The 11,359-nt window shown below is 40.6% G+C and overlaps 1 protein-coding gene across 10 annotated transcripts in view; it reads right to left on the bottom strand.

The window, feature by feature from the left end:
* Nucleotides 1-11,359, bottom strand: part of LOC139747371 (uncharacterized) — a 168,122-nt gene that overhangs the window by 4,597 nt on the left and 152,166 nt on the right. For all 10 annotated transcript variants that reach the window (XM_071659606.1, XM_071659603.1, XM_071659605.1 and 7 more), the window contains one exon: nt 1-8,088. This exon is cut by the window's left edge and continues 4,597 nt beyond it. In XM_071659606.1, the coding sequence (XP_071515707.1) occupies nt 6,208-8,088 (1,881 nt within the window). In that variant the 3' untranslated portion in view covers nt 1-6,207. The remainder of the gene's footprint in view (nt 8,089-11,359) is intronic.

The following is an 11,359-nucleotide window of genomic DNA, read 5'->3' as shown; positions in this document are numbered from 1 at the left end:
TGGAAATTAAATGTCTGAGGACAATATGTGGTGTGGTGGTTTGATCAAGTAAGTAAGGGTAAGGGAGATGTGTGGAAATAAAGTGTGAGTGAGAAAGCAAAAGAGGGTGTGTTGAAATGGTGTGGACATATGGAGAAAACGAGTGAGGAAAGACTGGCAAGGAGGAAATATGTGTTAAAGGTGAAGGGAACATGGAGAAGCGGGAGACCAAATTGGAGGTGGAAGGATGGAGTGAAAAAGATTTGAGTGATCAGGGCCTGAACAAATAAGAAGGTGAGAGGTGTGCAAGGAACAGAGTGAACTGGAACGATGTGGTATACTGGGCTGACGTGCTGTCAATATACTTAACCAGGGTATGTGAAGTGCTTGGGGTAAATCATGGATAGGTCTGTGGGGCCTGGATGTGGACAGGGAGCTGTGGTTTCAGTGCATTACACATGACAGCTAAAAACTGAGTGTGAACGAATGTGGCCTTTTTTTGTTTTCCTGTTGCTACTTTGCTGAGAGGGGGGGATGCTATTTCAAGTGTGGCGGGGTGGCGATGGGAATGGATAAAGGCAGCAAGTATGAATATGTATATGTGTATATATGCATATGTCTTTGTATGTATACGTTGAAAAAGAAAAAAAAAAAAAAAAAAAAAAAGAAGACTTTGTCTGGTGGGGTAGAATATCAAATTGGTAGTTGTTTAGTGCTTGTTGACTTATTACGAAGCGTATGTGCTTAGTCAATGCCATTAGTGTGGAAGGGGGATCTGTGAGTACTGAGTGCTGAAGTGTGAAGCAGGAGTATCATATTTCTACTTAGGGGTTCCTAGCTGGTTATGGTGATTTAGGTGGGAGGAGCATCTCAAAGTGACATTATACCTTTAGTATTTTTCTTTCACTTTGAGGGAGTTGAGCGTTTGTGCTTGCAAGTCAGCAAGAAAAATGTTGCGTGGCATGCAGTTTAGTGATGTTTGGTTACGACACGGTGGACGGCCAGGGAGTTGAAGCAAATGCAAGATTTTTAGAGGATACTAAGGGATTCTTTTCTATCCAAAACTGGTATCGGTAAGTATTATGTGGGCAATGAGTTTGCTTTTTGTCTGTAATCATGTTTGTGGTGTGGGGTGCAAATGTCATATATAATACCTAGTATGGTTAGAGTTCTACTGGGTGGAAGTGATTAAGACCAAGGGTTATGGGAGGGTGTAGGTTGGATTTGCGTCTGTCAGTGGATTGCAATTTTGTTGAGGGTGACCTAGTTTTCTAACTGTGTGATGTAATGTTGCATGTTTGTTGTAATCTGACTGGTATCTGGGTGCTGTGATATAACTGTAAGGTCACCTGACTGTGACAGGATTTTCACTCTGTGCTTTGGATGAGCTGTTGGTAAGTCAAGTAAGAAGGAATAAAGAGGACTGAAGAAAGAAATGCTCCCCGGTGACCTCCACAACAAAGTTCGAAGGTTATATGTCAAACAAACCCAGGACTCCTTTTATGGGGTTCTTGCAGTTTCAAAGGCTGAATTCAAATCAGGTGCTAGGAAATGATGGATTCCCACAGAGAGAAAAGTTCCTAATGAAACTGTAATCCTTCATGTCCAATGACAATGATACAATCTCATTGAAGGTGAATTTCAAGTCGCAGTGTAACAAGAAATTGGAATCTGGTATAATGCTTATGTGTGTGTGTGTGTGTGTGTGTGTGTATGTGTGTCCAATGTATATATTTATTCATGTAAACATATATATATATATATATATACACAGCTTAATAATTTCATTCTTAAAGTTTCTGAAATGCTGGTAGATGCAATTAGGTATTGGGATAAGTTTTGATCTAAATGAAATCAAACATAGAACACACCAACCAGCATAAATCATGCCCCAAAGTTGCATAAAAATCAGATAATCCATACAACATATACGTTCATATATATATATTTTATATATACATATATATGTTCCAGTATAAGTATATATATACATACAATTTATTCACCTTCAAACTTACAGGGATTTCATATACATATTACATACACACACACACACACACACACACACTTTCAAATACATATAAAAACAAATATGTTGTATATGAATTTTTTGGTATACTGAAGAAACTCTATTATACACTTAGTCCAAATTATAACAGGGGTTAGATGATAAAATATATTTCACAACTGATGGTAAATTTCATTGAGTCACCTCCTTGGTTGTCAACTAGCTATTGTACAATTCTGCAAGCCATTGTGATTCCCTGAACACTCTACCAGTGCAGTACAACAATTTGAGAACTGGAAACTGGGCACTGAAATATAAAGAATATTGCTCAACTATTCTCATATAAAAGAAGTACAAGTTACCTATCATCATTTAAAAACTGAAAGATCATGTAAAAATTTGTCATCACAGGTATTTACAATCAAATGCCTAGTTCCCACAATGCCCAATATACTTTTTCCAAATTGCTGGTAGCATATTGAGGAACTCACAGCAGCCATCTGTTGGTTTGAACACATGGTGGAGGCACTGTTGCGTCCTCATATCAAGTGGAGTTTGTTGAACCTCATGCAGGCATCCCGAGAAGCTGTCACAGGAATCTATTAAAAGAGGGCAGCTAGATGTGGTACTAACACAACAGTCACCAGTGAACCATACTGTTGCATAATGCAGTCCTGGTTTGTGGTTCACTTACAAATGGAAAAGCGAGTAGTGGCTGTGTGGTCTTGAGCTTGTAAATGCTGCAGATATCTGGTACATATCCACAGGAGTTGATTTGTACACCATAACAGGATAAAATGGGACATCAATAGGAACCATGTCAAATATTGTTTGGGTTTCGAAATAACAACAAGGTTAGATTAGGATTCCTGTAAGACATGACATTATAAAAATCCTCTTTATATAAAGGAGTCAGGTAAAAAAATCTTGCCACAAAACTTGTATGAAGAATTATCTGCTAAACTAAAAGGAGATATTAGCTTTGATCATACTGATGTCCCAGGTGCCTGGACTTTCGACAGCTCCCGGGACGGCCACATCAGCCTTATGTTACACTGTGGAGGGTTCACTGTGGCTTATCCTCTGCTTCATTGGTAAAGTCACACTTTGCACAACTTCTTGTAGCCTTTACATGGGGCTTTGCCAATATATCAACTCAAAAACATTTATGAATACAATCTTGCAACAAACCACTATCAATCAACGGGGTTTGATTGCACAAACAATTTTAACTTCCATGAAGACCAACTATCAAGATCTGAATTTGGACACATTTATTACCTATAAGTAGTTTAGAAATTGTGAAAATTGCCATTGTAGTTACACCACTGACAACAATGCTGCTACACTGTTACATTCTGCGGCTATGGTTGAACCTGACTGATGCCTCACTGTTGCTCTGATGCTGCTGTTGAGTATGATCCACTTTGCCTGTCATGGAAGGGCCTCAAGTTGTGTCTCAAATGGTTATTTCCCAATAATGGTTACATGTACATTGTATCTTCATGGGTAATAACAACACCTCCTTCACCCAAGAGGCTCCTGTAAAATATTACCAGACACCAAAATCTAGCAGTTCTATATTGCCATTCTGAATGTGGCAGAACCAATGCATCAAGCACCAAGTGGCCTAACAAGAATGAAAAAATTACTAATACCATCATACAAAAAATACAAGTACACTACATGTCAAAAATTTAAGCGTAAGATTGAACATTAAGAAAAATTTTATCAACATAATCATAACATTGTAAAGTAAGCTTAAAAAGAAAAGTTACAGCAATTGATCCCCATGTATTCAGGAACTTGGCAATTATTTTCAAATGAGAGAGCAAGCATGCCCCTCCATCCACAATTTATCACAAGTCACAAGGCACTTTGACTTATCACCAGCTTACCACTACAGGGAAAATTAATAAAAATAGATTAGCAACTCCCCACATGAAATTAACATCAGACTAACATAATACCTACATAAGGTAATACAACACTTTCTGCTGCTATTGCATTGGTGCTTGAAGATTTGTAGTGCCACATTCTACTTAACTGAATTACCATTCAGTTCATTTAAACAAATAACTACCATCCAGTAACTGGAAAAAGCACTTCAGCATTTCAAATGCTACAAAGAACAATCAACTTGTCATTACATGACTCATTTTGGTAACAGACATTAGTCATTAACACATGAATTCTAAGGAATTCTCAGCCTAACACAATTTTCCTTCAGGACATGAAATGTGGGTGCCCCCTACCTGCTGCTGCCCACAAACCCTTATGGAAGGCAGCACATGGGACCCAACAAACTTTTCACAATATCACAGACCAACAAGGTGTGCATGTGGTGTAGCTCCTCCTAACATGCCGTCCTCAGTCGCAGCTTGGCTGACCTTACATCACTAAAACTTGCACTCACTCAAGAGCCAAGGCTCAATTGCAACAATCTCAGCCAAACATTAATCCATTCAACTTCTGAACTTCCCCAGAGCCAAACAAACATGGATCAGTATTGAATTTACCATGCCTACTGCATAAATTTAAATTCACAATAATTTAAATCAATGGTAATTCCTAAAATCCATTTATTACCATAGCTGGACAGATCTAAGGTTTGACTGACAATGTTGCCCTGTCAATCATGACATAGTTTCATAACTGAAAGACAAGAAAAGTTTGTCAAACTAAGAAAAGGATGAGGTGTGAAAGAGTTAAAGACAGAGATGAAAGGTGTGTGGGATGTGACTCGCGTGCCTCCTCTACGGTCACAGGTGATGCACACAGGAAAGAACAGGTGGAGGACTAAAAGCTACAGTTTAACGAGCTAGGCTCACCTACAGTATTCCTAATTTCTATCAATAACACTAGGGACACATCTGTGGTATGGTACAAATAAAATTCAACAGTTACTTATGCCATAAACAAGCTCTGCTTTCAATTTTAGTTGACTTGGTCAACTTTCCATTCAGTGCAAAAAATGCTCTATGGTATGTACTTGACACTATCACGAGCAAGTAGTTTAGAGTCCGGCCGGCATGTCATAAGCCAGACTGTTACAATTAACACCAGCCCACCCTACATCCCACCAAGGCCCCAAAGGACCACCAGTGGCTGGCTCTCACTCACTCTGGTAACCCCACACTAAATACCTACAACTATCATTCTGAGCCATTTTCCCCTTTTCAGTTCCAACTTAGGGAAAGCACACCTAGGTATTCGAGTAAGAGGTCATCAATGTGTATTCACCAGGTAAGTGCACACAAAAGTTGATGCTAGCACCATCATGATCCACTGGGGTGGGTATACAGGTCAGGCAACCTCCGCAACACCAGACCACAATGACAATAGAGAAGGCTTGAAACCTCCACAGCAAAAACAGTCCAGTACATAGTTATACACCTGTGGCTATGTGCACAGCTATTGCCTAACACTGACCATAGCGAGGCAACCTCGGGTCTCCAGACTGACCTTGGTTAGGTTCAAGGCCCCATGCCCCTGCCATCGCTCTAAATCAAGAGGGTTTAGGAAAGAACAATGGAGAGGGAACAAAGTGGGACTTTGCAGGTAGGCATGAGGTGATTTTGGCAGTCATGTCGCACTGGGAAGCGGCCAGGTGACGCAGGTGGTGTAGATGGTTTGGTGGTAAGAGGGAGAGCAAATCCATAGGGCACTGGATACAACCCATGCCCACACTAACCTACCTTGTACTATGACCTCAAGCCTCATAGCCCAGTCTACATCACTGGGCAATCTCAAAATAAAAATATATGAATATTGAGATGGGAAGCACAGTAGTGCCTCAAGAACACCAATCAATCTAAATGATATTAATACATAATAAAAGAGGTAACTGGGCTTGAAATATTCATGGTCAGCACAGCAGACGATGTGAAGCTCTGCGTGCAACACTGGGCAGTGACTAGATCACAAGGATACTCAACGCTGCAGATGTGCCCCTGGCCTGCTCACCCTCATATACCACTAGCCAACTACTTAGTTTTAATCTCTTTAGAGAATAAGAAATATGACAACAATATCAATACCTAAATTTAAAAAACTAGGTATGTAACACAGTTACTGTCACTGGTTCAAAACCTTTGATTTAACTGCTTTATAAGCAGGAGTGGCACTTTTAGTGCTTACAATATCAACTAATTTATTATAAGAATGTAAATATATATATAAAAATTTATCTTCTTAAATATTTGGGGAAAATTTTGGTATTATTCATTAGACATATTTTGTAACTTATGTAGATTTTGTAGATTTTGCATATTTTCTAAATTTTGAAGACTTTGTTGCAAACTATGCACTGGCTTGGCAAATGGAACCCCGAGGTGCGTGGTAATGTGCTTTGACAGGTAGTCTGCCCGAGCAAACTTCTTTCCGCAGACTTTACATGGATATGGCTTTTCGCCAGTGTGAATGCGCAGATGACGATTCATATCAGAGCGGCCACCAAATGCCTTGCCACAAACACCACAATTATACGGCTTCTCTCCAGTATGAGTACGTATGTGAAGCTTCAGGTTTTCCCGGCCCTTAAAACCTTTTTGACAAAACTGACACTTGAAGGGTCGCTCCTCGTCCCCTCGTGCATCTGAGGTTGGAGGAAGAGGAGCTTGGGGCAACATAATGGCCCCTCTTGAATCAAGTTTAAACAAACTATTCTGGCCAGGAGGAGTGCTGGTCCCAGGGGTTACACTGGTGGTACTGGCAGTGGCAGTGCTAAATGCCACAGATGAGGACGGAGGAAGGCCACCTATAGGAGTGGTTGTGGCAGGAGGTGATGGCATAGCCATGGGGGTGGAGGCCGGGAGAGGAGAGCGAGGTGGTCCCGAGATACTACTTGGGGACAACCGGGGTGAGGCCTGGGGTGATGATGCTATGCTGGGAGGACAAGAAAGTCCTGGCCCATCATTCACACTCACCTCACGTAGGGTATCCAGTGAGCAGTCTGTTGGCCCTCGGCAATGACCCTCAAAACTGGCCACATCTCGGAATGTCAACTTGCACTTAACACAATAAACAAATTTACCTTTGTTCTCTTCTTCGTATTCCCCTTCCTCCTCCTCGCCATCAACCTCTCCTTCTTCTTCCTCCTCCTCCCCATCTTCACACTTTCTCACACCATTTTCTGGATTATCTGCTTGAAGGGCAGCATTAAATGTGGTGGGATTTGATGTGGACGGCCGCTCAGCTCCTTCTTCTAGTTGTGTCTCTAAACCTTCTTCTTTTAAAGTTACAGAAGCTTCAGATACACTCTCAGAGGATTCATTAACCAAAAGTCTTTGAAGGTAAGATTCATGGATACCTCTTGATATTCTACCCTCTTCCGACTCTGCTTTCATTATCCGATCAAGTGCATCATGATTGGAGCGGTGTTTAGTAAAACTCTTGTGATACTTGAAGCACTGACCGCACACACCACAGCGGAATGGTTTATCCCCAGGAAGCTTGGCAGTATGGTTCTGTTCCTGATGCCGTTGAAATGCTGACTGGTATTTGTAACGCTGTCCACACTGATCACACTTGTAAGGCTTCTCTTCTTCATGAATTCTAATGTGCTCTTCCAAATGATGTGATGATGGTAATATCATGGCACAAATATGACAAGTGATGCCACCTGCAGCATTCTTATCCCTAGCCACACTTAATGATGCAGTGGATGTTGCTGTTGCCCCAGTTACTCCTGGTAGTCCTATCCCAAGACTAGAGGTTCCTCCAACACCAGAGGAACCTCCCAATGCCATAGGTAACCGAGCACCGGGAGGTAATGCTTTCATTACATCTAGAAAGTGGATGATGTCTTTGGGAGGAGATACTCCAGGATGTTGTTGTGGCTGTTGCTGCTGCTGTTCAAGGAGGCCTGGGGGAAAGTAGTGTTGCAAGGGATGATATCCTAATGCTAGTGCCTGGTGAAGGAGTGCTACTTGAGGAGGGAGGGGCCCACTGGGGGCAAGTGGGCCCCCGATACCAGCAGGGGTAATGGATGTGTTCCCTAGACCGCTTCCTGGTAGAGATGGTGATGGAACAGAAGATGGAGGTCCTGTTGATCCTACACCCTCTCCCTCCTCTAGGATCACTTCTGGTGACTGGATAGTCTGAAAACACACATGCAGTTTAGGAAACCTGGTATCAGCGCTACAACTTTTTCCATCTTATTTTCAGTGCTAATGCATCATAACTTAAGCAAAAGAACTTAGAAAGTTTAAGATAGGAGTGATAATACAAATGCAAAATTATTGTTACGTTATGAAGTTCTAACATCTCCTTAAGAACTTTAAATCAGGATATATTTGTCAAACTTCACCATAAAATGCGAGTGATGTAATTTTAAGCTAAGAGGAATAGAAGTTCTCTTGCCTAAACATCTATAATGGTTTAAATCTAATTTGCCACAGAAAGTATGCTTCTGTATTTCAATTACATATTTTCTGCCAAAATCTTTTTAGGGCATGACCAAGTGCACTTTATCTAAACCCTGTGATTTGGTAATCAGATGGCTGTCTGTACGCGTTATAGAATGAAGCCCTTCTGTCCTTTTGTGAATGGATCACTAAAATGCAATGCATACATGAAACAACATACAGTGCAAAGTTCTTCGAGAGATGTAGGGATAGAACAATCTGAGGATATAATAGGAAATTTTAAGAAAAACTTATCAAAAAAGATGTAAAGAAGATCTTTTTACAGTTTAATGGTGGTGAATAAATGAAATAAAAAGACTGAGGACATGGTTCAAGCAGACGACATACATAAATCTAAACAGTTAGATAATGTTAAAAAAAAGAATGTCCAAAGAGCAAGCAAAGTTTTGTCAAATCATAAGAACTAGTTTTTGAGACACTGCCTGATATAAGAACCAAAGAGAATGGCCTGTATACTTTTAAAATGCTGTATGCTTAAGAAAAGGATGATTGTGCTCCACATGAACATACAGATATCTATTCCTAACAATTAATGTCAATAAACAATAGATGGTAAATAATATATTAGTGTAGTAAACCAGCACTTGTGGCTGTCAAGTTGCATTCCTTTGACCCAGGAGCTGTTTTTTCCTTCTGCCTCAACCACACATGGACTACTGGCATTTTGTCCACAAACATACAGTCTCTTTTTGTCATACATGACACTTGACAACACAACTCGCACAGCTCATTCTTCGTAACTCTAGATTTTCCTATGGTGAGCACTACGTGATAGCACTGCCTTTCTGGCAAAATGGTAGGAACATTAAGGCAGGAGCACAGGTAGAAACATTAGGTAGTAGTAGTAGGTAGGAGCATTTGGCAGAAGCATAAGGTAGAAGTAGTCAGTAGGAACATTTAGTAGAACTAGTTGCCCTCTGCCAGTGGCCTGTTAAGGGTAAAGTACTAAAGGGTATGAAGCGGCAAGAAAGTTTACTAGTCATAGAGGCTCTACTACCGTGGCTACCCACTTCATGTAGTTCCAGATGGGAACAGTAGAAATATCTTATTGAATAAAATTCTGACTAATGATAAAAAAAACCTGCCATATAATTTCAACTATTGAAATAAATATGATCACCTCTTATTACTACGACCTATAATTCTTTAAACACATGAGCTTAAAAATCCTATGGGTCATGTGGATGACTAAATACATACATAAATCCACGTTCAACCTAGGATTTTAAAGCAAGTTCCACTTGTTCTTGTCAAACAACTGCGAATGAATTCCACAATGATAAGTAGCTTTTACATGAACAGCCACTCGTATACCAATGTTAAAAATTCTAACAACCACATTATCTCGGAAAGCAAAAATGGGTATGTTTGAAGGAATAGTGGTTCCAACAATGTTGTATGGTTGCGAGGCGTGGGCTATGGATAGAGTTGTGCGCAGGAGGATGGATGTGCTGGAAATGAGATGTTTGAGGACAATGTGTGGTGTGAGGTGGTTTGATCAAGTAAGTAACGTAAGGGTAAGAGAGATGTGTGGAAATAAAAAGAGCATGGTTGAGAGAGCAGAAGAGGGTGTTTTGAAATGGTTTGGGCACATGGAGAGAATGAGTGAGGAAAGATTGACCAAGAGGATATATGTGTCGGAGGTGGAGGGAATGAGGAGAAGAGGGAGACCAAATTGGAGGTGGAAAGATGGAGTGAAAAAGATTTTGTGTGATCGGGGCCTGAACATGCAGGAGGGTGAAAGGAGGGCAAGGAATAGAGTGAATTGGAGTGATGTGGTATACCGGGGTTGACGTGCTGTCAGTGGATTGAATCAAGGCATGTGAAGCGTCTGGGGTAAACCATGAAAAGCTGTGTAGGTATGTATATTTGCGTGTGTGGACGTATGTATATACATGTGTATGGGGGTGGGTTGGGCCATTTCTTTCGTCTGTTTCCTTGCGCTACCTCGCAAACGTGGGAGACAGCGAGAGAAAAAAAAAAAAAAAAAAAAAAAAAAAAAAAAAAAAACATTCTTTGCTGCCCTCTTTTAACAATGCATCTAAGTCTACAACAACGATAAATTCTATCTCACTAAACTACAGGGTGATTCATGCAAAACCTTTTAATGCTAAGATCACTTCATACCTGTGAACATATATTCAAATTCATTTTGCCATTCTTTTCTTTTAATTCACCATTTCCTTTGTTTACAAAGCAAGTTCCAGGGACAGATGAAGAATGGCTTCATTCACTCATACTGACTGTCTAGCCATCATGTTTATATCATGCACTGTAATCAGAGCCCACTATCCACAACTGTGGTTTCTCCTAACCACTTCACAAGCCCTAGTACAGCCCACAGATAGCATGTTACCCCCTTTATACCATACTATTCCAGTTCATTCTATCCCTTGGAAGCTTCACACCAACCCATTTGTTCAAGCTCCAACATCTCAAAGATTCTTTCACTCCATTCTTCCATTTCTCCTTGGTTCCCCCTTTTTTCATCCCCTCCACTTCTGACATGTATAACCTCTTGGTCAACCTCTCCATATGTCCATACCATCTCAGCACATGCTTCAGCTTTCTCATAATACTATTATACCACACCTTTCTCTTACCCTATCATTTCTTATTCCATCAACCCTCCTGACACCACATAATGTTCTCAAACAAATCCTTTCTTTATCCATCCTCAACAATCTGGAACAAATAATCAAATACCACAACCGAGTTCCAGACCACCAAGACCATTCTTCCAACACACGATCTCTTTTTTTATGGTTAAACCCTCTCACTATTCAATGCACCATTTCTGCCCCTTCAGAGTCTTCTAACCATAAAATGCCAAATCTGGCACTCTGGGAGAGCTAGGTGGTCATCACCAGTGCAGCTTCTTTCATGACTTTCCCTGGGATGGGCTTTTCTTTTCTGGTTGGGTTACCTTGAGTTAAGCTGAATA

Source organism: Panulirus ornatus, chromosome 68 (genome assembly GCF_036320965.1).
Source record: "Panulirus ornatus isolate Po-2019 chromosome 68, ASM3632096v1, whole genome shotgun sequence".
NCBI classification, from domain to species: Eukaryota; Metazoa; Arthropoda; class Malacostraca; order Decapoda; family Palinuridae; genus Panulirus; species Panulirus ornatus.
This window is presented reverse-complemented; position numbering and strand designations above follow the sequence as displayed.